Below are 27,263 nucleotides of genomic sequence, written 5' to 3' on the forward strand. Positions count from 1 at the left end.
TTATACTTATTATGCACTAACCTCTGTTTCTTTAGAAGTTTCTTTGTAGTGATTGTATACAGTGGAGGGTCACTCCCGTTATGAACTGTTCTACTGGTTACGTATCTATCCAGTGCATGATCACTTATACTTTTAAACTTCAGCCATTGTTACTCTGCATACCCCTGCTCTGTGCTGAAAGTTTCAAGTTCCTTATTGAGATATGACAATACTGATTTTTTATCTAGTTTACTGAAGATATATATCTTTCTGCTCATTTTGGCTGTTCTTTGTAATTTGGTAATTGTTGCAACAACTGTGTCATGGTCACTTATTCCAGTTTTGATGTGGACATTCTCAAAGAGATCAGGTCTATATGTCACCATTAGCTCCAACATTCTGCTCTTAATATATATCAATGACTTTCCAAATAGTATAAGACACAGAGAAAAGTTCTCTTTGCTGATGACAGCAACATCATAGTCACTGATAAAACACCAGTGCTCCAATGAGAGAAAGTATTATGAACCCTCAAGGATGATTACATTTGGGCAGTATGTATTAAATTTTATTGGTGATATAGAAAACAAACAGTATGCTTTTCAGCATAAAGAAGGGAAACAACCCTGTCACATTAAACATAGATGATAAATCTTTAAATTGTGTAATAAACACAAAGTTTTTAGAGATTAACATTGATTGTCAACTAAGACTGAACAAATACACAAATATTCTGGCAAAAAGGTCATCAATATGTTATGGTATTAGGGTTTTAGCATCAGTTTGTAAAGCTCATGACTTGTGGTGACATAAGTCATGGGATACCTCCTAATATCATGTTGAGCCTCCTTTTGCCCGGTGTAGTGTAGCAACTCGATGTGAGCTGGACTCAAGTTGTTGAAAGTCCCCTGCAGAAATATTGAGCCATACTGTCTCTACAGCCATCTATAGCTGTGATAGTGTTGCTGGTGCAGGATCTTGTGTACCAACTGACCTCTCAATAGTGTCCTGCAGATGTTCAATGGGATTCATGTCGGGCAGTCTGGGTGGGAAAACCATTCAGACAAATTGTCCAGAATGTTTTTCAAACTAGTCTCGAACAACTGTCATGTGGTGACAATGCACGTTGTCATGCATAAAAATTTAATCATTATTTTGGAACATGAAGTACATGAATGGCTGCAAATGGTCTCCAAGTAGACAAAAATAACCATTTGCTGTCAATGATTGGTTCAGCTGGACCAGAGAACTCAGTTCATTCCATCTAAACACAGTCCACACTGTTATGGAGGCATCTTCAGCTTGCTCAGTGGGATGTTGACAATTTGGGACCATGGCTTTGTGGGGTCTGTGCACAAGTCTACATCTACATGGATACTCTGAAAACCAAATTTAAGTGCCTGGCAGATGGTTCATTGAACCACCTTCACAATCCTCTATTATCCCAATATCGTATAGCATGCAGAAAGAATGAACACCTATATCTTTCCTTATGACCTCTAATTTACCTTATTTTATCTTATGATTATTCCTCCCTATGTAGGTTGGTGTCAATAAAATATTTTCACATTCAGAGGAGAAAGCTGGTGATCGGAATTTCATGAGAAGAGTCCATTGCAACAAAAAACGCCTTTCTTTTCATGATGTCCAGCCCAAATCATGTATCATTTCTGTGACACTCTCTCCCATACCTCGCGATAACACAAAATGTGATAATAAAAACATGCTGCCTGTCTTTGAAATTTTTTGATGTACTCCATCAGTCCTATCTGGTAAGGATCCCATACCACGCAGCAGTATTCTAAAAGAGGACGGTCAAGTGTAGTGTAGGCAGTCTCCTTAGTAGATCTGTTACATTTTCTAAGTGTCCTGCCAATAAAACACAGTCTTTAGTTAGCCTTCCCCACAACATTTTCTATGTGTTCCCTCCAATTTAAGTTGTTTGTAATTGTAATACCTAGGTATTCAGTTGAGTTTATGTCCTATCATTGGCTCTCACCAACTGAAATCAGAACTAGTCTGACCAGGACATCATTTACCAGTCATCTAGGGCCCAACTGATATGGTCACATGCAGCAGGAAATGTTATGCTGTTAGCACCCACATAAGTCATCTACTGCCACAGCCCATTAACACCATATTTTGCCATACTGCTCTATCAGATACATTCGTTGTATGTCCCACATTGATTTCACACAGTATTGCTTGTCTGTTAGCACTGATGACTCTACACAAATGTCACTGCTCTTAGTTATTAAGTGAAGCCCATTAGACACAGCATTGTCCATGATGAGTGTAAATGCCTGAAATTTGGGATTCTTTGGACATGCTTGTGGATTGTGAAATATTGAATTCTCTAACAATCTCTGAAATGGAATGTCCCGTGCCTCTAGCTCCAAGTATAATTCTGTGTTAAAGTCTGTTAATTCCTGTCATACAGTCATAATCCTGTTGGAAACTTTTTCACGTGAGTCACTCCAGTTCAAATGACAGCTCTGCCAATGCACTTCCCCTTTTATACCTTGTACATTATACTGCCACCATCAACATGCATGCATGTCACCAGCTGATGACTTTTATCACCTCAGTGTTCTATATCCATGCACACTCAGTTTCTAGCTGCAGGGTTCTTTTCAGGAGATCACAGATATGAAACATGGGCACCGTTTTTAAAGTGCAGAAAAGGCCATAAGAGCAATAACTAGATGTGGTAGTCAGACTCACTGTATGGAGCTTGTTAAAAATTGGATATCCTTACAGCACCAAGTGAATCCATCTACTAATCGTGTGGTATGAGAGAAAATAAAGTATCCAGTGCTGAAATATTGTCATCTGCAGCAATTCTATACAATGTGCCAGTATACTATTACATATCAGTCATAGTTCAGCATATTCCATCTTACACAACAGGCTGAATTTTCAGAAAGTGTGTGCAAAGTGGGTAACGAAAGAATTGTCAGTGCAGCATGAGGCATATAGAAGGGACATCTCTCATAAACATTTGGACCACTATAGGTGGGAAAGAAATGGTTTTTACAGCAAATTGTTAATGTAAACAAAACATGGGTGCATCATCAGGAGCCTGAAAGTAAGGCTGCGAGCATTGTTTGGAAACTCCCATCACTACCAGAAGTTAAGAAATTTAAATGTCAACCATCAGTAGGTAAGATTATACTAACACTATTCTGAGACATGAAAGGTTTCGTAGCCATTCATTTCATCCCAAGAGGAGAAACTATGAACAATGAGAACTGTTGTGACATGTTTCGAACTAAACTGAAACCTACAATTAAATCCAAACATGGCAGAAAACTGCAAAAAGGTTTCATCCTGCACGAGATAACACTCAGCACATTCTGCCCAAACAGTAAAGGAGTTGGAATTTCCAACAGAATCAAAAAATTTGTGAAGTGTTGGACAAAGTGCATTGAAGTGCAGGGAGGCTATATAGAAAAATAATGTATGTTTCAATTTTCATTAGAATAAATAATTCTTTTCTCAAAAGTCCTTTTACTTCTTGACATCCCCTGGTATTTCACTAATACTTATATACATAATCATTGAACTAGAGCCAGTTTTAACTTACAAACCAGCATTTTCTATCAAGGAATAACATTGTATAATAATTTACCCAAGGAAAAGAAAAAGATTTCTAAAACACTTTTGTTTAAAAAGGCAGGTAAAACATTTTTCATATGTAATGCATACTGCGCAATTGAAGATTACTTAGTGGGCTCAGGATAGTGGGTAGTAATGAAATGGGATAAGTACAACACATTTTTGCATTTCACTACATGACCATGGTTTACTGGTTTTGCAAGGAAATCATGCCAAGATATAAAGTGCTTGATAATAATGTCTAGTCATTCTTTTGATTCAGCATTTCACTCATGGGGAAGATGCTGACTCAGTTTCTCTGATGGACTGAGGAGCATAATGGAATGTGTGTGGGCATGGGGTCAGCCTGCTGAATGGACTGGAATTAGTACAAGGTGCATAGCAGCATCTTTACAATCCAGGAGTCACCAATGGGTGTCCTTAATGTGTGCAGCAATAAAAAGGAACTATGTTTGTATTATGATATACCTGAAACAAATTGTAAGAAAATCAAGGAACATTGTACAACAGCGACCAGCTGAGCAAGGCAGTGCTGCTGTTAAGACACTGACATCCTACTCAGGAGGGTGGGTGGCTGGGTCTGGCCATCCTGATTGTGGTTCTCCACTGTTTCCCTAAATCACATTCAGGTCCAAGCAGCCAGAGTTGGTATCTTCTTTATGCTAAGTAGCAATCTATCTTTAACTACGTTGTTGATATTTGTACTTCGAGTTTCCATTGTTTAAAATAAATAAAAGTTTAATGGCTGCTGTATCACCTAATACTCCTGTATTACTGAGGCTGTATATCATCCTCTGAATTTTATCTTCTCAATTTTCATCCTGTTCATGATAAATCTTACTTCAGCATCACTGAATAGGACTTCTCCTTGCTTGCTAGTCTGTATGAATTCCCCCCCTATTGAGGACAGTCTCCTATCATTTGCAATCTGCAAGGTTGGAGCTTATGTCATTAATAAGAGTTTGTACAATGGCTCCTCCAGTACCATATGCTTTTAGCTTACCAAACAGGGACTTATGTGGGAGACAATAAAATGCCTTACTAAGCTCTCAAAGTACCAGTGTTATGGACTCTTTTCCTTCAAAACCCTGATTGTATTTGTAACTAAGTCACATGCTGCTATTGTCATTGACCTGCCCTTCTAAAAGCTGTACTGTGCCTCCTTGATTAAGTTATAGCTTGTTGAATTTTACTGAAGTCATTAGCTTTTGGGTTAAACCCTCATGGCCTTTCCAGCACTCCCTGTCATTTATTGTCATTTTTCTTAACTAGCACACCATTTAGGCATGTATGTCCCTTAGGAGTATAGAAGGGAACATAAATTGTTCCTTCACTGTTGCCTTCTAAACCACAGTGCTGAGTCTCATTACTGCCACATGTGTCCTCCTCTCACCCCCACCCACCTCTGGCCTTCTCCACTCTCCCACACCCTTCCATGCACACTACTTCTCTTCATGCATCACTGCTCCCCTCTAGCACCCCTCCAAACATGCTCTGCACACACCATCATTCCTCTTCTGCACTCTTCCCCGCACCCCTCTCTGTACTATGTGCACAACAGCGCCCCTCTCGCAGCTAACAGATGTGCGTACGGACAAGTCAAAGTGTTACCGTGTGGTGTACTGAACATCCCTTCCCACAACAACACAAGGTGGAGACTGTATTGTGTGGTCCTTGCCGTGCTTTTCCTGCCTCTCTTGTTCTCCACAACATTGCTTGCGAGCATCATCTCACATACCGTGACATGGTGCCTTCATGATTAAGTTGCAATGTCACTGCCATACGTTCCCATCCCTACGGCAGTCATGCCCAACAGACTCTGTAGCCAGCAGCACCCCATACCCCTCCCACACCAACACCTATGAGCACTTCAGACGTGTCAGAACCCCACACACAACTGTCAGAAATACAGAACCACTTGACTCAGCTGACCAATGGGCAGCGCACCCAGCACAAGCCAACTCTGCAGCAGACCCCCCACCCCCCCCTCATAATGCTGCTGCTCATTTGCTCTCCTTCAACGCCTATGGGTGGCTTCCATCGAGGCAGTTTTTGCAGGTTGCTCTATCATGAGCAATGCAATGAAATTAGGGATGGTTGTCGGCCATGTCGATGTGACCACTGCTACCCAAGTCTGGGCTGTTATTTCACCCCCCTTCTGGCAGCTACAATAAACCAAAAGAAAGCATCATAGCCAGCTTCATGTCCTCAGAGCTCCAATGGTCACATAATTCGTTATTGTCCAAGCAGTGTGATGATGTGTGCCATTCCACTCCCTGTTGCTACATCACATCTGAGCACTCAACAAACTGCACATCCTCCCCAAAGGCCCTGCTCATAAACTGTTGGCTTGTGCACCTTCTGGACCCTATACAGGCTGCCCTGGCCTCACACACCCATTTATCGTTAGGCGAGGAAACTGTCTTGGCCAATAAATTGTTCAAAACCATAACTCCTCTTCCCCCCCATTTCAATGGCTGCAGTATGGAATGCTGGCCACCACCCTGTGTCTCCAGCTGGCTATTCACCCATCCCTCCCTGAGCTACAAAGTATGTGACATCAGTCACTTCCTCTGCCACTAACAACCCTCTGCCCAGCATGCAGGCCCCCATCCTTTACCATTTTCTGGTGCGCCTGAGCTCGGAGATGGCAGCAGTTATTGCCAGTGTTGCCTGCCTACACCTCATGCACCCACCTCCAGGCACTGACCACCCTCACACAAGTGATGCCGGCCCAGACAAAAACGGTCACACAACAGGTGAAGTTCTGACTGCTCCCCTGACAACCACAACCACTGTGAACTAGGCACAGCTTGCTGATACCACCAGAGGTTTGGTGAGGATGAACCTGGCTGCAGGCCTCAGTGCTCCTGATACCCAAACCCCAGCAGCTACCGGCAGTAGGCGTTCCATGGTCATTACAGCCTACTGGCCAATGTAGCGAATAGCCATTTAGTTGATGGCACCTCTGGTAGGACCGCCCACTGCAACTCCCACCTCAACATGTGCAGTTTCAGGCCCATATACACTGCTCCTTGGAGAATTCTCCCTCCTCATCCAGCCATCCAATGCCCCTATAATGTTCAGCATGATGCTATGCATTACATTGCAACTACTGTTGTCCCTTCCTCTTCACAACCACAAAATTGCACAGAAAGAGCTCACCGACAGTCTACTTCACCCTTCCAAAAGCCACTGGACTTTGGCTCTTCGCCTTACCCCCAAGGAGAACAGTTTCTTGGTGCCCTTGTGGTGATTACTGTAAACTCAACATCCACACTGCCCCTGACCACTATCTGGTCCCACACCTTCACACCTACAATGGCGCCATCTTGTGAGCACACAAAGCCTATTTGCCCCAGAGGACATTGAGGAAACAATGATAATCACACCATTCAGCTTGTCTGAGAGAGAGTTCATGATATTCAGACTCTGCAGTGTTGCACAAACATGGCAGTGATTTTTGGGCAACATCCTCTGGGGCACCCTGGGATGTTTCACCTACCTATATGATATACTCATTTATTTCAGAGACGCTACTGAGCATCACCATCACCTATACAAAAGGTTTTCCCATCTGAAGAAAGCTGGAGTAATTCTCAGCATGGCAAAATTCGTTTTTTGGGTGAGTGAGTTCGAATTTCTTGGGCACTTAGTCTCTGCCACCGGCTCTCGCCCCTCCCCGAGACAGTACAGGCAGTGGTGGAGTTGCCACACCCTACTACCCTCAGAGGCCTCTGGCGTTTGATTGGCATGGTCACCTTTTTCCATCAGCACCTTAAGGATGCTGCTGCCACCAAAGAGCCCCTTACTACAGTACTGCGAGACAATAAAATCAAGGGGCACAAGCTGGTCCCTTGGACCCAGGCAATGAATGAGAGTTTTTTTTAATAGAAAAAAATGGGGGTTGGAGGCTCACCATTGTGGCCATTTTGGCCCATCATCATCCCAATGACCCCCTCATGATAGTGGCAGATGTGAGCCAGATGGCTGTCAGTGCCATCCTTCAAATACACATGGACAGCACCTGGCAACTGCTTGCATTCTTTTCGTCCAAACTCTGTGTTAAGCACTGCTGCTGGAGCACATACGACCACAAGCTGCTTGAAATCCATGAAGCTGTCTGCTATTTCCGATCTTCAGTCAAGGGATGCGTCTTTATGATCTTCACAGACCATCAACCCCTCGTCTCTGGTTTTTGCAGGAAAGACATTGACAGAGCTCATCTCAACAGTTTATACAACAGGAGTGTATCGCACAATTCACTAATGACATCCACAAGGTCACTGGCATCGATAACATTGTGACAGATTGCCTTAGCCGCTCCTGCACCATTACCCAACACTTATGTCCAGGCCACTGCTCAAGAGGGGGACCTGGACCTGGCCCAAATGCTTTTGAATGCAGACTCTGATCTCAGCATTCAGCTAAGATCCATATCTGGCCCCAGATCTGATGTAACATCCTCGTGGGTCCTTCACAACCTGATGGTCCCAACAATCGCCCCTGCCCCTTTCTCCACCTGCCTTCTGAAAATCGACATGTGACCACATCCATTGCATAGCACACCCAAGTGTCCATGCTTCTGCCACTCTCATGAGACAAAGATTCATCTAGACAGGCATCCAAAGTGACTGCAGCAAATGGGCCCAGTCCAGGGTTCCCTGCCAGCACCCCAAAGTCAGATGGCACATCCACTCTCTTGAATCCGCCTTTTCCGCAACACAACGCTGGTTCACGTACATTCACCACGACATTATTGGCCCAATACCCTCCTCCAATGGATATTGATATTGCTGACAATTATTGACAGATTTACTCGCATGCTGGAGGCCACCTCTCTCACAGACATTTCAGCCGAAACTGTGGCTGTAGCCTTTGTTTCAATCTGGGTGTCCTGCTTTGGTTGCCCATGCAACATCACTACAGATTGCGGGCACCACTTCACCATTGCCTTCTTCCACTCTCTCACAGCCACCTGTCCCTCCAATTTCTACCATACCACCAGCTACCACCCTGCAGCTAAAAGTATGGTGGAGTGGTTTCACCACGCACTTAAAGCCCATATATTCTTCTTCTGGATGGTCTGCCGCCCTAACCCTGGTACTTCTAGGCCTGCAGATCACACACAAAACTGGCCTGGGAACTGCTGCTGCCAGGGTGGCATATGGACAGCCACTCGCCACTCCTGGCAATTTTTTGGAAGCAACCCCACTCCCTCCTGACAGCACCATACCAGGTTTTATGCAGTGGCTCCACAGCTACATGGCCCAACTGTGACCAACACCTCCACAACGTCATAGTGAGCACTGTACCTCCATCCATCGGGGTGTGCATGAATGGCAGAATTCTTTTCCTGCACTTGGTGTTAGCGTTCTGTCACAGTTCATTTAATAAGTGGGGTGTGACCGCATTTTTCCATGCCACCTCACTGAGCTGCATCTCTTGAGGTGCTTCTATTGACTATGGGTGTACAAAGCCTGATGCCAGACACCTGGCCCTCCTCCCAGAATCAGTAATTGGAATACTGCATGCAGTCTATTGCAAATAGTGCACTGTAGTGCAGTGTGCAGTATGCAGGAAGTGGCTACAAGGGTAGCAGAGTACATGTTAAGTGCACATCTGGGTTTTTTAGGTTAGAGAATTCCCTCCCTAGGCCCGACAAGACAACTCCTGAGACAAGGCAAGGTAGGAGTAGGCAAAATGCAACAGGGAATAACAATAATAATGTGCCAGAACCGCTCTCATTAATAAACGGTCACCATGCCCACATAGTACTAGGGACAGAAGGTTGGCTGAAACCAGATGTAAACAGTAAGGAAATTTTAAACTCAGATTGGAATATATACCGCAGAGACAGGCTGGACGGTGAAGGGGGAGGTGTGTTTATAGCGATAAGAAGTGCAATAGTATCGAAGGAAATTGATGGAGTTCCGAAAGGTGAAGTAATTTGGGTGAAGGTCACGGTTAAAGCAGGCTCAGACATGGTAATTGGATGTCTCTATAGGCCCCCTGGCACAGCAGCTGCTGTGGCTGTGCACCTGAAGGATAATTTGGAAAATATTTCGAGTTGATTTCCCCACCATTTTATAGTTCTGTGTGGAGATTTTAATTTGCCGGATATAGACTGGGAGACTCAAACGTTCATAACGGGTGGTAGGGACAAAGAATCCAGTGAAATTTTTTTAAGTGCTTTATCTGAAAACTACCTTGAGCAGTTAAACAGAGAACTGACTCGTGGCAAACATATTAGACCTTTTGGTGACAAACAGACCCGAACTATTTGAAACAGTTAACACAGAACAGGGAATCAGCGATCATAAAGCAGTTACTGCATCAATGAGTTCAGCCATAAATAGAAATATTAAAAAAAAAAGGAGGAAGATTTTTCTGTTTAGCAAAAGTGACAAAAATCAGATTTCAGAGTACCTGATGGCTCAACACAAAAGTTTTGTCTCGATTACAGATAGTGTTGAGGATCAGTGGACAAAGTTCAAAACCATCGCACAATATGCATTAGATGAGTATGTGCCAATCAAGATCATAAGAGATGGAAAAGAGCCACCATGGTACAACAACCAAGTTAGAAAACTGCTGTAGAAGGAAAGGGAACTTCACAGTAAACATAAACATAGCCAAAGCCTTGCAGACAAACAAAAATTATGCGAAGCGAAATGTAGTGTGAGGAGGGCTATGCGAGAGGTGTTCAATGAATTCAAAAGTAATGTTTTATGTACTGATTTGGCAGAAAATCCTAAGAAATTTTGATCTTATGTCAAAGCGATAGGTGGGTCAAAACAAAATGTCCAGACCCTCTGTGACCAAAATGGTACTGAAACAGAGGATGACAGACTAAAGGGCGAAATACTAAATGTCTTTTTTCAAAGCTGTTTCACAGAGGAAGACTGCACTGTAGTTCCTTCTCTAGATTGTAGCACAGATGACAAAATGGTAGATATAGAAATAGATGACAGAGGGATAGAGAAACAGTTAAAATCACTCAAAACAGGAAAGGCCGCTTGACCTGATGGGATACCAGTTCGATTTTACACAGAGTACGCGAAGGAACTTGCCCCCCTTCTTGCAGCGGTGTACCATAGGTCTCTAGAAGAGCGTAGCATTCCAAAGGATTGGAAAAGGGCACAAGTCATCCCCATTTTCAAGAAGGGGCGTCGTACAGATGTGCAAAACTATAGCCCTATATCTCTAACGTTGATCAGTTGTAGAATTTTGGAACACGTATTATGTTTGAGTATAATGACGATTCTGGAGACTAGAAATCTACTCTGTAAGAATCAGCATGGGTTTTGAAAAAGACAATCATGTGAAACCCAGCTCGCGCTATTTGTCCACGAGACTCAGAGGGTCATAGACACGGGTTCCCAGGTAGATGCTGTGTTTCTTGACGTTCGCAAGACATTTGATACAGTTCCCCACAGTCATTTAATGAACAAAGTAAGAGCATATGGACTATCAGACCAATTGTGTGATTGGATTGAAGAGTTCCTAGATAACAGAATGCAGCATGTCATTCTCAATGGAGAGAAGTCTTCCGAAGTAAGAGTGATTTCAGGTGTGCTGCAGGGGAGTGTTGTAGGACCGTTGCTATTCACAATATACATAAATGACCTTGTGGATAACATCGGAAGTTCACTGAGGCTTTTTGCAGATGATGCTGTGGCGTATGGAGAGGTTGTAACAATGGAAAATTGTACTGAAATACAGGAGGATCTGCAGCGAATTGACGCGTGGTGCAGGGAATGGCAATCGAATCTCAATGTAGACAAGTGTAATGTGCTGCGAATACATAGAAAGAAAGATCCATTATCATTTAGCTATAATATAGCAGGTCAGCAACTGGAAGCAGTTAATTCCATAAATTATCTGGGAGTATGCATTAGGAGTGATTTAAAATGGAATGATCATATAAAGTTGATCATCGGTAAAGCAGATGGCAGACTGAGATTCATTGGAGGAATCCTAAGGAAATGCAATCCGAAAACAAAGGAAGTAGGTTACAGTACACTTGTTTGCCCACTGCTTGAATACTGCTCAGCAGTGTGGGATCCGTACCAAAGAGGGTTGATAGAAGAGATAGAGAAGATCGAACGGAGAGCAGTGTGCTTCATTACAGGATCATTTAGTAATCTTGAAAGCATTACGGAGATGATAGATAAACTCCAGTGGAAGACTGTGCAAGAGAGACACTCAGTAGCTAGGTACGGGCTTTTGTTAAAGTTTCGAGAACATACCTTCACCGAAGTGTCAAGCAGTATATTGCTCCCTTCTACGTATATCTCGCGAATTGATCATGAGGATAAAATCGGAGAGATTAGAGCCCACACAGAGGCATACCAACAATCCTTCTTTGCATGAACAATACGAGAGTGGAATAGAAGGAAGGACCACTAGAGGTACTCGAGGTACCCTCCGCCACACACCGTCAGGTGGCTTGCAGAGTATGGAAGTAAATGTAGAGATGTAGATATTTATTACATTTGTCAGTCATAATGCAGTTTCACAGATTATAGTTTTTAATGTAGTATAGAACATGCTGTAAATATCAGGACACTCTAATGGTTTGTTGTTTCTTGCCATTTTTATTATGTCTTTTTGATACTCTTTCTTTCAAATGCCCATGCTGCATATATTCACAGATTTCACAGGAACTGCACGATCTATTTTAAAGTCAGGAATTTCATGTACTGTGTTGTCCATTACCTTTATAAAATATTCTCGTAATTCATTTGGACTGCAAGAATTAGAGCAAGAGTTGGGCCTCTTGCTTTGTTAATTAAGCAGATCCCATGCTGCCTGCAAGGATTGTGAGCCTGTTCAATAAATATGGAACTGCTTTCCTTCTTTGATTTTTGTACTTCCTTTCTGCAGATTCTTTTGGTCTGTACATCATTATCTTTAGCTACTTTGATCTTACCATTTAGTATTTGGACAAAGCATTTTATTTTAGCTAGTGTAGGAGTATAGTACCTCTTTGTTTTGACAGTTTTCTGTGTGAATTTTGGTTTGGCAGTTTGATATCCCTTGGGTTTAGTGGTAAATGTCCATCAAATTTGACTTAAAGGGTCTGGAAAATGCAACTGAATGCATAATTTGGTGCCAGTCCATGTAAGACTCTTTAATTTTGAATGCATCTAAACTTTTCTTTGTAATAACACTATATTTGAATGCCACCTGGGAATTTGTTGTGTACTCACTACTAGTCTTTCCGTACACTGCTGAGACAAAATAACACATTATAAAAGGCTTTTGAAGCTGCATCAGTTTTGTTTTGCCACACACAGCTATAGCAAAGCTTGAATTGTAATGCCTTATTTTAGTACATAGGTTTTGTTTACATATTATGAGGTAGTATGTAAGCTAAACTACAAAATGTGAGAAGACAATAATAATAACAATCATTATTATTCACTACACCCTTATATAGTATTAACCCAAGCATGTATAATGAACTGTTTTAAGCAAATACTGAATGTTGCTTACTTTTTCATCAGATTCTGGCAGCAGACAAATTTATTCATGAAGAACTTTTGGGACTGACATGGGTTCCCCCAGACTTTCCAAAAATGAAGAAAACTGATTTACCTTCGTATCAAGCAGCAGTAAAAGCTGTTGACAATCTTACTGAGAAAAAAGGTACTCACCATTATTTCTTCGTTTTATGTGTGCATGTTTTCCACACAAAAAAAAAAAACACTTTACATTTTATTAATTGTTGATGTTATTAAAAGTGTACCAAGTTAAGAATTATGCATCAGAGAGATAATGCTTCAGACTCTTTGTTACAGTTATGTTCCATGACTGTAGCTCAGTTTAAAATTAGTTTTTGGTTAGATGTGTGATGTGTGGTTCATGGTGTGGGTTCCTGTAGTCATGTCCTAGTTCATGAACCACTGGCAACGTATGAGTGGCTAAGTAAGTGGTCCCGACAGTCGGGATATCAATTACTTTGGAATAAGGCTGGGCATCTCGGACATATTCTGAGTCGTGGTCACCTTTGTGCTCATACAGCAAAGACTGGTGGATTTGGATCCACCAGTTAGTCCCTCAACCATCAGGGGTAAAACCCAATGGAACTTGGGCAAGTAAGGCTAGCAACCTGCTTCCCTGGTACTTTAAATATGACACTAGCAACAATCAAAGCAAAATGCCTCGGACCTTAGGAGGTGACAGAGTCCCACCTCTAACTGACAAACCAGGGACTCCTAAGATACGACTTGGCAAACAAATGGTAATGAGATGGGGAGCTATTAATATCAATGGGAGCTACTCTGGGAAGAAGGTAGAGTTGGCAGAGACTGCAAGTAAGATGGGGCTGGACGTTTTAGCTGTTAGTGACATTCGGGTAAAGGGTGAGAAAGAAGAGGAAGTGGGAGAATACAAGGTCTACCTGTCAGGAGTCAAAGCTGGAATAGCACAATGGGGTGTAGGGGGTTACATCAGGAAAGAAATGGAACCCAATGTAGTTGCAATAAGGAATGTCAACGAACAACTGATGTGGATAGATTTGTCAGTGTCTGGTCAGATGGAGGCAATATTTTGAAGAGTTGCTCAATGTAGGTGAAAATATGATTAGTAATGTTTCAGATTTCGAGGTAGAATGGGATAGGAATGATGATGGAAATAGGATCACATTTGAGGAAGTGGAGAAAATGGTCAATAGATTGCAGGGCAATGAAGCAGCTGGGATGGATGAAATTAAGTCGGAACTCATCAAATACAGTGGAATGGTAGGTCTTAAATGGCTACACAGGATAATTGAAATGGCCTGGGAGTCGGGACAAGTTCCATCAGACTGGACAAAAGCAGTAATCACACCAATCTTTAAACATGGGAACAGAAAAGATTGTAACAACTACAGAGGTATCTCTTTAATCAGCATTGTGGGTAAAATCTTCACAGGTATTGTTGAAAGGAAAGTGCGAGTATTAGTTGAGGACCAATTGGATGAAAATCAATGTGGGTTTAGGCCTCTTAGAGGTTGTCAGGACCAGATCTTTATCTTACGGCAAATAATGGAGAAGTGTTATGAGTGGAACAGGGAATTGTATCTATGCTTTATAGATCTAGAAAAGGCATATGACTGGGTTCCTAGGAGGAAGTTATTGTCTGTTTTACAAGATTATGCAATAGGAGGCAAACCTTTGCAAGCAATTAAAGGTCTTTACATGGATAGTCAGGCAGCAGTTAGAGTTGACGGTAAATTGAGTTCATGGTTCAGAGTAGTTTCAGGGGTCATTTATGGATCATATGTTGAAAACAATAGACTGGCTGGGTGAGATTAAGATATGTGAACACAAAATAAGCAGTCTTGCATATGCAGATGACTTAGTTGTGATGGCAGATTCGATTGAAAGTTTGCAAAGTAATATTTCAGAGCTAGGTCAGAAATGTAAGGACTATGGTATGAAGATTAGCATCTTCAAAATGAAAGTAATGTCAGTGGGAAAGAAATATAAACAGATTGAGTGCCAAATAGGAGGAACAAAGTTAGAAGAGGTGGACGGTTTCCAGTACTTATGATGCATATTCTCACAGGATGGCAACATAGTGAAAGAACTGAAAGTGAGGTGTAGCAAAGCTAATGCAGTGAGTGCTCAGCTATGATCTACTCCATTCTGCAAGAAAGAAGTCAGTACCAAGACTAAGTTAGCTGTGCACCGTTCAATCATTCGACCAACTTTGTTGTATGGGAGCGAAAGCTGGGTGGATTTAGGTTACCTTATCAACAAGGTTGAGGTTATGTATATGAAAGTAGCTAGGATGATTGCAGGTGCTAGTAGATGGGAATAATGGCAGGAGGGTATCCACAATGAGGAAATCAAAGAAAAACTGAGAATTAACTCTGTGGATGTAGCAGTCTGGGCGAACAGGCTTAGGTAGTGGGGTCATGTTACATGCATGGGAGAAGCAAGGTTCCCCTAGAGACTCATGGGTTCAGCAGTAGAGGGTAGGAGGAGTCGGGGCAGACGAAGGAGAAGGTGCCTGGATTCGGTTAAGAATGATTTTGAAGTAATAGGTTTAACATCATTTGTGGCACCAATGTCATGGAGGAATTTTATAAGGGGGCTATGCTCCAGACTGAATGCTGAAAGGCATAATCAGTCTTAAATGATGATGATGATGATGATGAGATAAGTTACTATTGTATAAGGTAAGTATACAATTTTGTTTTTAGTTTCACATTTTTCAAAGTTGGTAATGGTTTGGCATAATTAGATACAAAATTTTTTTAACAAAGCAAAAACTATCATCTACCTAAAGATTACTTTTAACATTACAGGACTTTAAAAGTCGTGGACCATTTGAAATGATCTGCACTTGCCTTCCTGTAACCTTTGAAGTGGCATTCTGAGCCTAGTATAGGGAGGACCTACAGTTTAAAATGGACTCAGAACCATGGAGCAGCACAGCATATTTCTCATATAGAAATCATTACCAGAGATGCAATAAGTGATAAGTGATGGAAAGAAATCATGGGCGATCTGAGGCTTGAATCCCATACCCAGAGATTTATAGTGCAACACTTCGCCAATTGGCCACTGTGGCACACGTTTTTCACAAGCCATTGTTAAATGTAGGGCACCAAGCTGAAAAATCACAGGTACAAAAACCAGTAAACCCCCTGATTCTTTAAAGAATCAAACTCACATGTAGAAAACAACTTCAAACTTCTGATTACTTTACCAATGAGTTAATGTGTTAAGTATTTGACGTTAAGTACATTACGAAGAAAATTTTTAAAAAGATGATGTTTAAATTTTGTTGTAAATTGATAAGTGCTTTCATCATCAAACATTGCATGAGTATAGTTTTGATCATTTGCACTCTGTTTTAAGCAAAAGCTAATTTACACACATCTCATTGTGTATGCTGTCATATCCTATGAACTATGAGTTGTCCAGTACATTCAGTTGTTATCTAGATACCATCTGCAAAATGTATTGTGAACTCAGTAGAAAAGAAGTAATAAATGAAACTATCATGCCTCATGCAGTAGTTTTACTACACAGCAAGAATGTAGTAACCTATAAACTTTTTTTACTTTCATCATTATTTATTTTATTTTATTTTTTGGGGGTGGGGTGGGGGAGGGAAGGGGGAGGCAGTGTAGCAAGAAAATGTTTTTAGAGTAGAGGTTTGAAGTTATTTGTAAAGTTTGTTGCAACTCACTGAGTGCTCTCATCCTCAAGTACTGGATGAATGTGGTCTGGATAATTGTGTGTGATCACTTATGCTGCTTCAAGACATACACACAGTTCCTAATTGTAATATTTGTCTCACAATGTTAAACCTTTAACATAAGATTGTACCTCTTAATTAGCAGATTATGACAGTAATTTAAATTCTTAAATTGGGCAATAACTATTTCAAATATTGTTCTCAGAGTCTTTTGCAACATCATGTCTGAGGAAAATTGTCTCCATTTGTGAGCCATACCAATTTGAATAAAATTCTCAAGCTTTTGGTGGCTATCTCTGCCATCGCCATCAGGAGTAAAACCACCGACTGCCAGGCCTGGCACGGTCAGAATGAAGCACACTGAATCATTCGGCCCAACAGTTTCCATCTGTAATTGTCAAGTTGTTCCATCATTTTATAATGACAACATACTTCCTGTATTATGATATTTTGAAACAATGGATGGCACAGCAATGGGATCTCCACTGTCTCCAGCAGTCACAAATTTCTTCATGGAGTACTCTGAGGAACAGGCTCTGAACTCTAAGGCATTGCATCCATCTTGCTTCCTAAGGTATGCCATTGACACTTTTCTGATATGGCCTCACAGTGAAAATGCACTCCAGCAGTTGGTCAATCACATGAATGGTGTCCATTCCACCGTTAAATTTACCTTTAGGTAGCTGCCAAGCTACTGTCCTTGGATGTTCTAGTTGACAGGGAGGCAGGAAGGCAGCTTGGTCATTCAATGTACTAGAAACTGATGCACACTGATCAATACTTGAATGTCAATAGTTTTCTCCATCCTCATACAAGAAAGCAGCCCTGAACTCATTAGTACACTGAGCAGAAGTTATTTCTGTCAGAAATCTCCTACAGTTTGAATTGCATCAGTTGAGACACATTTTCAGAATGAATGGTTATAGTACGAGAGACATTGCTGACACTTTCAGGTGCCACCAAAGGAGGAGGCCTTGTGAATCAGCAGGAGAGGCCAAGCCATATGCTTTCCTTCCATACTGTGGGGCAATGAGCAACAAGTTAGGATGTGTGCTGCGGAGACTTGGACTCAGACCAACGTTCTGACCTGCTTCCAAGATAAAAGATATGAAGTGCCCTGTTAAAGATGACATAGCTGTTCATGTGCCTGGGGATGTATGGTTCCCTTGTGAATTTGGTAGCATCTATATAGGTCAGACAATTTGCACAAATGCAAAGAGTTTAATTGAGCATAAGCAACTTACTAAAGAAAAGGAGTTTGATAAGTTGGCCTTAGTTGAGGATTGCCTGGGAAGTGAACAAAAAATACAGTTTGAAAATGTGAGTGTCCTGGCTTGTGCATCAACATATTGGCAACAGCAACAATTTTAACAGAGACCATGGGTACACAATTAGTTGGACATGTGGACGGGCTTTGGATATCAAAAGGAAGAAAAGACAAGTTCTTGACACTTGTAGGCTAATGTAAGTGGCAGTTTCAAATGTGGTGCCAGCCCCTCATGCCATCGATGTCACTCAGAACTGCTTCAGACTGTCCTACTCACTTCCTGCAGGTGTCGTTTCGGCCTCACTGATAGGTGGCAGAGACTGCAGTTGTGTCTATATAAGTGGAATACTGTGACAGCCATGGCAATCAGTGGTTTCACTCCTGACAGTGGTGGTGGAGATAGCCATTGAAAGCTTGAGAATTTTACTTGTATGTGAAATATCGAAAATAGAATTTTTGTCGCTCCTGGAAGGCATTAGATAGGCAACTTGCAGCTGGGCTGGGTGTTATGAAATGGATTAGCCATTTAATAATGTAGATATTTTCTTTTGGTGAAATTAGATGTTTTCATTTTGATATCTACCTGATTAGTTTTTTGTAAACATTTTTGTTGTATTAATAATGGCTTGGTGGCCCAGTGGTAATGCGGCAGACTACATATAAATGAGCCGTATTCAATACCTGGCCAGTCCTAGGTCATTTATCTGTCACTTATCACTTCTTACACCTCTGGAAATATTAGTTGGCATGAAAAATGCTGAGCTGCATCATGTTTCAGAATCCACACTAAACTTTAGGTCCCCCCTATAACTGGCTGGGTAAGTCAGTTTAAAGGTCACAGGAAGGGAACAGCATACAACCTTCAAAAGGACTCTGCCTAGTAAAGCTTCAAAACAATCTTTGGAATCTGATCTGCTATACCTTACATTTAATAAAGTTTCATGAGTTTAATGCATATGCGTGCCTTTTCAGTACTGTTGCTCTTATTGGTACATACAGATTTAACCAGGCATCAAAAATATAGTGTATCAGCATGTAAATATTATATTATAAAACACATTAGTAGAGAAACAATTTGTATAGCTGCTTGTTGCTCATAAATTATGTAAGTCATGTGGTATAAGTTTTCAGTGGAATGAAGTTTGGCTAGGGGTTGTGCAAGCATGGGCTTATATTATTGAACTATAAAGGTTGTACAGAAAGAAACGAACTGGAGGCATAATTACAAAAACCAGTACCTGTATGTTAGAAGTATTGACCCTGGCTGTTGAGACACTTGTCCCATTGTGACACAAGGCAGTGAATGGCTGTCTCATAAAATTCATGGGGCTGTGATATTAACCAGTTCCGCATGTACAGCTGGATGTCATTGTCCAAGGTGAATCATTTGCCACTCAGATCCTTTTTAAGGGGACCAAAAATGGCGGAATCGTAGGGAGAGAGGTCTGGACTGTATGGAGGGTGGCCAAAACCTCCCATTTGAATCTCTGCAGGAGTGCTGCGACTGTGTTGGCCATATGAGGCTTTGCATTGTCGTGGAGCAGAATGACACCATGGATGAGATTGCCTGGTCCTTTTGATTTGATTGGTTGGCAAAGGGTGGCCAAGGTTAGTGAGTAATGCTAAGCATTCACTGTTGTCCCGTGCTGCAGGAAGTGAATTGGAAGAGGCCCATCTTGATCAAGGAAGAATGTCAGCATAGGGGAAACTATTCACCTTGGATGACGACGTCCTGCTGTATGTGCAGAATGGTTAACATCGCAGCCCCAGGAAATTTATGAAACAATCATTCACTGCCTTGTGCAACTGTGGGATAAGTGTATGAAGTGTGCTAGCACTTTATTTCTGCATTTGGTCTTGTTTCTTTAATACGTTTGTTTTGTTCATGTCTGTAATTTTCTTATCTCAACTTAGTTTACTTTACATGTGCATTCAGCAATGTGGCGCCAACTGCTGGGAGGGGGGAATCAGATCTTCCTGAATATCATTAAATTTATGCTAGATGGATGCCGACACCGTTTTACGTTTTGGCATTATGATTAACTTTTGCTCTTCGATAATATGATAAATTATTTTAAAAAAAATTTAAAAAATGTTTAAAATTTTTTCTATGGTGCGCTTGTCACCTATGTTTGTTCCTTTTTCACTAATTTGTACAATCACTTCTTGGCGTATATAATTGTACTATATGGTTGATAAAATTTTTGTCAATATATCCATTATTGTAAATATTTCAGTATTTTATCATTATATTTTACCTCTTGTCTTCTTCTCATTTTTATTTTAGCTGTATCATTCTGCATAGAGGATGGGTTTGCTTTGCAGTAACCCCCTTATGGTTTCTCGTTCTCATAGTCAATTCTCAATGTATAACTTTATGTTTGACCTCTGCTTAAGACAGTGTTATTACTCAGGGCACATTTTCGTTGAAAGGTAAATTTGTATGTGCATTTTAAATAGTTTAATGTGTCTATATAAATTTAATTGGTTTTATGTTGCTTTATGTACATTTATTCATCTGGTCACTGTTATTAATTATTTTTAATTTTTTTCTTGTATTTGTAGCACCAATGATGGCTGTTAATCAGTTGAAATCAATTTGCAAAAGTAAATAAAGGAAACACGATTTTGTGGCTGGCTGCTGCTTATTTTATGTCTTATGGTCACTGCACAACTTGGGAACCACATGGAGCCCACCATTCAGTAACATTCTTTGTCACCATGGCCATACTATACAAAACACTTCATAGTGCCAACTTCACCTATCCTGTTGCACACCACCACACTGTAATCTATTTGGCCAAACACTGACAGCTATCCATGTTTCCCATAGCAAAGAGGTCTCACAAAAGCTTGTGTCACTTTGCGCCCTACACTGTCTTGCTGTAACCAACTTCTCCACCATTGCTTATCACTAACTACAAGCTGCTGTCTCCTCCTGGACACCAAATTGAAGATGCTGTCTGCTGCCACAACATGATGATGTCCGCATTACAGTTGGCCTTTCCCCACGATCGCTGTTGCAATACACTGTTCCTGTTTCCACACTACTCTAGGTTCCACAATGGTTTCCTCTTCAGGGTTAGTCTTGATTGTTGGCTGCCATGTACTATCAGCCCACTATTCTATGCCTCATGTGTGTGACTGCAACCAATGCCTTGGCCAATCATGCCAATGGTAAGCAAGTCTGACCAGCATCTTAACAAGGCACTGACACCACTCCACAACTAGTCCACCATTGATGCACAATGGCCTATGGCACTGTCTCAAGATGATTCCTTACTGTTGACTTATGCTTCTTACTGAAATCTGCATTTCGCAATGACTCCTTGGACCAGATTCTCTGAACAAAACAAGTGTGACATGTGCCCCATACAAGGACCGGACACTGCCCCAATATGTGTCAGCTGCTGGTCCATAATGGCCTCAGGTACTGTAGCAAGTCAATGCCAGTGTTTACTGATTGTGCTATAGAGTGCCCCTCTACTGTGTCGTGCAGCCAGAACATGCTTCAAGTCAGTGGTGCCTCTGTGAAGTCGCTGCTGCAAATGCCCTCTGGTGAGACTTGTGTGCCTAAACCATGCTGGCATGACCAGCAGAGAGGGCGAGAAATGTTTTCATGCAATTTTATGGCACAGACTACTCCTTCAAACCAGCTGCCACACCTACCAAAAAAGAGGGAATGACAACCACCCAACTGCAATAAAAAAAAGCATTACAAACACTATAAGAACAGCAACCAGTGTAGTGAGGCACTATTTAAAACCAAGAAAATGATAATGTTGACTTATGAGGGGATCTGGCCTGGTACTCCTTTTTATCCATTTTAGTCACTGGATGACATCTCATGCCATGCCCATAAAAAGAGACTGAAAGATTCTCATAAAGTCACAGATTAGTTCAAACAAGCTACTATTTTCAAACCTTGGTGCCTGTATCCCCTCCTACCTGATTAACATTGTCTCTTTGTAACACATTCAAATTCATTGTACTGCCTTGCAGAGATGATGCTGGCAACATTTCACTTATAGTGACATCTACCATTCCCAACCTACATTATAGTTCATTCAGCACCTCCTTGCTTGATCCTTCCTTAGTTAAAAATATTTAATCGTTTACCCTGTTTACATAATGAGTAGCCTGAGCCTGCAGCCTGTTTAAGTATTCAGAGACAAATGAATATCCTTACTTATGTTCAGCTGTTACCTCACCATATGGCTTTTGGGTTAACTTTGCCACATTGCTTGTAGGGGCCCTCCATCAAATGGACACTTCTGTGGGCACTCTCCAGCCCAGTACATAACCACACACTGCTACCAAATTGTTGTACAGGTTTGGGTGGAGTACAGTTTGGCTAGAGGTTGTGCAAGTGTAGGTTTAAATTACTATTTCCTTTTTTAAGTAATATATTACAATACCAGAGCCTTTTCACACAGTTTCAATTTCAATAATAATAATTTCAGGAATCTAATGATACAAAGAGATTGAAACAATGTGCTGCCCAAAAAGAAATATGATATGCTTATCTCCTTATGAACAACAATATTACACAGCAGAACTTGGAAATACATCATAAATTATTTAAAAAATATAGTTTAGGTTTGGTGCAGAATGACTGTACAAGAACACTTCAAAATGAATGGAGATCTTATTTCTGCCCATGTTCAATTTAATGATCAGTGACAACACAAGAGAACAATATAGTTTCTTTCTTGGTAACAACAATAGACCATTGCATATAGTACAATTTATGTGTGAATTTTCATGTTAGTCTATTTTTCTTTTCTTTAACTTTTTTTTGTCTTCTGATCATTGAAATTTGCTTAGTGCGTGTGTAATAATATTGTTTTTCTCTTATATTTATTTATTTCTCCTACTCTCAATCTAACATTTCACTAGTCTATATGTGGTTTACCTATGGCACCTCTTTCCAACCCCAGTCAGGTTTTCTTTTACTGTGGCAGAAAAAGATCCTTGGGTTTTCATTATTTCAGATTATCATGACTGATTTTACAGTTATCATAAGGGGTGTTGGAATGCCATATCTTGTCAATGTTAAATTTGCTAACTTTATATACTTTTCTCCTCTGGAGCTGTGATACTGAGAACTTTGAAATTTTGGCAGCTGTTTTCAGCATATATCATTAGTTCACTGAACTATAACCAATGTCTTTTTTGTCAGTACAATATTTGTGAATTTTTTACTGCTAAGCCATTTTTTTTGGAAAAAATTTAACATAAGTGTTCCTGATTCAGAGAATAAGCCAGTTATTATCATTACTCTAGTTCAGTGTCCTTTTTATACTGTTTTATCACATTTCTGAAAATTTGAATGGTATTGGTTTAGTGGTTTGTGAGATAAACATACATGTAACACTAAAACAATCAAATTCCAGAAAATGCGATATGTTATGAGAATTCACTAGTATCTATTACTCTATTATCAGAAGTGACCAGGGTCATCTTCTGGTTATTCTACTTCACCTGGAAAATAGGATCTAGATCTTCACTACAAGAGCCAAGGCTTCAAATAGAACAGGCCATACCTGTGCAGTTTGAAACAACTGTATTTCCACGAACCTCTCCCTCTGAAATCACTAAAATAATAAACTCACTAAAAAGTAAAAGCTCTTACGGAATTGATGGCATTTCCAGCAAGATACTTAAAGCTTGTTCCCCTCAGATAAGTAGGATTCTCAGCCACGTATGTAATAGCTCTTTGGAGCAGGGTGTTTTCCCCGATAGACTGAAATATGCCATTGTAAAACCATTTCATAAAAAGGGGGATACGTTGGATGTCAACAACTATCACCCAATCTCTCTTCTGACAGCTCTATCAAAAATTTTTGAGAAAGTAATGTATTCAAGAGTAACCTCCCATATTTGTAAAAATAAAGTACTAACAAAATGTCAGTTTTGTTTTCAGAAAGGCTTTTCAACAGTGGTTAGGTTAGATTAGGTTAGGTTAGGTTAGGTTAGGTTAGGTTAGGTTAGGAAATGCTATATACGCTTTCACTGATCAAATATTAAATGCTCTGAATAACCAGACATCACCCATTGGTATTTTTTGTGATCTCTCAAAGGCCTTTGACTGTGTAAATCATGGAATTCTTTTAGATAAGCTAAATCATTATGGTTTGAGGGGGGCAGTGCACAAATGGTTTAATTCATACTTAACTGGAAGAATGCAGAAAGTTGAAATAAGTGGTTCATGTAATGTTAATACAACAGCTGATTCCTCAAACTGGGGGGCTATCAAGTACGGAGTACCACAGGGTTCGGTCTTAGGTCCCTTACTATTCTTGATATACATTAATGACTTACCATTCCATATTGATGAAGATGCAAAGTTAGTTCTTTTTGCTGATGATACAAGTATAGTAATAACATCCAAAATCCAAGAACTAAGTGATGTAATTGTAAATGATGTTTTTCACAAAATTATCAAGTGGTTCTCAGCAAACATACTCTCTTTAAATTTTGATAAAACACAGTATATACAGTTCCGTATAGTAAATGGCACAACTCCAGTAATAAATATAGACTTTGAACAGAAGTCTGTAGCTAAGATAGAATTTTCAAAATTTTTAGGTGTGTCCATTGATGAGAGGTTAAACTGGAAGCAACACATTGATGGCCTGCTGAAACATCTGAGTTCGGCTACGTATGCTAATAGGGTTATTGCAAATTTTGGTGATAAGAATCTCAGTAAATTAGCTTACTATGCCCACTTTCATTCACTGCTTTCGTATGGTATCATATTCTGGGGTAATTCATCGTTGAGTAGAAAAGTATTCATTGCTCAAAAACGTGTAATCAGAATAATTGCTGGAGTCCACCCACGGTCATCCTGCAGACATCTATTTAAGGATCTAGGGATCCTCACAGTAACCTCACAATATATATATTCACCTATGAAATTTGTTGTTAATAATCCAGCTCAGTTCAAGAGTAATAGCAGTGTGCATAGCTATAACACCAGGAGAAAGGATGATCTTCACTATGCAGGGTTAAATCTGACTTTGGCACAGAAGAGGGGTAAATTTTTATGCCACAAAAGTCTTTGGTCACCTACCAAACAGCATCAAAAGCCTGACAGATAGTCAACCAACATTTAAAAATAAATTAAAAGAATTTCTAGATGACAACTCCTTCTACTCATTGGCTGAATTTTTAGATATAAATTAAGGGAAGGAAAAAAACTAACTTAAGCATTAGTGTCATGCAATATTTTGTGTAATGTAATATCTTGTACAGACATCTTTCTTTAACCTGACATGTTCCACATCATTACGAAGTGTCGTATTCATGATTTATGGAACAAGTATTAATCTAATCTAATCTAATCTAATCCTAGAAGTTTCTTGCTGCCCTTGCTGTTTTTGTATTAAATTCAGCTGCATACGGAGCCTTGCTTACTCGCTCTTTGTCCAGGAGCTGAAGACCTTGTAATGCAGCAAATTATTACGTGTTGTCATCTTGCATTGAAAGTGTAGCTTGCTGTGGAGCTGGGAGGAAAGTAGATGTTGGTTCTCACACTGTCACAGCTGATGCTGGCAGTGGTGGATTAAAAAATTTTGCACCCCTAGGCACCCCCCCCCCCCCCCAAAAAAAAAATACATGTTTTAAATAATAACTATAGCCCTATAACCTGATCATTCACAACTGACATTTTGGTTGGGAGCGCTGTGAGCTGTTTCCGTACTCTGCTATTCGTTGTTCTGAAGGACATGTCAGCCACCTAGTCACGTTCAATCAAAGTGTAATATGGTTCCTGAACTGTACTTAGTTTATGGCAGTGGATAAAATGATCTTAAAACTGCATTTTGTTAACACATTCCTCCGTCGAAAGGCAACAGAAATGAACATACAGAAAATAACTTTTCTTTTATGGCCTAAAAATTCAGCAGAGTGTGTTGGAAACAACGAATTTTTGTTATACATTCACTTTTAATATTAATATGTTCTTTTACATGAAACTGTTGAAAATGAAATTAAAAAAGTTACGTTACGACCTAAAATTGAAGTGAATGTGTCATACATTAATATGCACTTTTATAGAGATGCATTCAAAATTAAAATGTCATTTTATGATCTAATAACATAAATGCGTAGCAGAAAAAAAAGGACACGTTAGGTATTAGTACATGGATCTGTAGGAAAACGTAAGAAATGAAAATGAAATGGAGATTTCAGTGCACGAACTAATAACTAAATACAGATGAACAGACACAGACTGAATTTGCTATTACATAATTTTACAGACTAGCATGGAAAAATCAAATTTGTTTTATAATCTAATAGTTAATGTGTAAAGCATTAGGCTCTGTGTAGCTAGGTGCTGCATAAAAGTGTACACAATACCTTCAGTCCATGTACGGGCTGGACAGTTTTGTATTGCAGCTATTGTCTCACCATAGCTCTTTTTAATGATGTTAGCAAAGCTTTTAGGTATTTATTGGTAGAACTGAACTACGTTATTTATTTACACTTTTTCATCTGAGAGTGCTCTCCAATAATGTACATTTTCATGATAACTATACATTTCAGCAGATGCCAAGAATGTGCATCAATTGTAATATACCACAGTATCAGTATGACTTGACTGTACAGTGCAAAGTGGGCTGGGACATTTGGATAGTGTTAAGTATTGTCAGGTGCCTTCGGTCACATCCGCACATAATGAGGTTTCATTATGCGTTCTGCCTTTGGCAACTGTAAAATAAACAGGTAATACGTAGTTTGTAAATCCATTGAAAGTGCTGTAAGTTATAATAAAAATCATATTATAATCTTAAATTTTTAAAACTACCAGTCAGCAAAGTTTGCGTCTGGCTTTGACGGCAGAAAATTCATTGATCATATCATCATAGTTCAGATGGTTAATAGTTAGGAGGTCAGCTATGATGTGAAGAATGGACAAGACATTCAGTCTCTCCTCAGACAAAGTGGAATGTAGGTACAATTTCAGTCTTTTAAGAGCTGAAAACAAGCATTCTGCTGAACAGTTTGTAAGTGCCATACATAGAAATATTCTAAAAGCAATATCAACATTCAGAAACACGGATTGTAACCTCTATTTTCCTAAAAATATACTCATTTCAACCAGTATATCACTAATCTCAGAAGATTTCAAAAGTGCTGCAAAATGTACACATTCACTAGGGAAGCAAGACACAAAATGTGTCATATGATGCTT

General features: G+C 40.2%; 1 protein-coding gene across 4 annotated transcripts in view; it reads left to right on the forward strand.

The window, feature by feature from the left end:
- LOC126336898 (dynein regulatory complex protein 1) overlaps positions 1–27,263 on the forward strand; it is a 380,293-nt gene that overhangs the window by 218,624 nt on the left and 134,406 nt on the right. For all 4 annotated transcript variants that reach the window (XM_050001020.1, XM_050001019.1, XM_050001023.1 and 1 more), the window contains one exon: positions 13,110–13,251. In XM_050001020.1, the coding sequence (XP_049856977.1) occupies positions 13,110–13,251 (142 nt within the window). The remainder of the gene's footprint in view (positions 1–13,109; positions 13,252–27,263) is intronic.

Source organism: Schistocerca gregaria, chromosome 2 (genome assembly GCF_023897955.1).
Source record: "Schistocerca gregaria isolate iqSchGreg1 chromosome 2, iqSchGreg1.2, whole genome shotgun sequence".
Classification (NCBI taxonomy): Eukaryota; Metazoa; Arthropoda; class Insecta; order Orthoptera; family Acrididae; genus Schistocerca; species Schistocerca gregaria.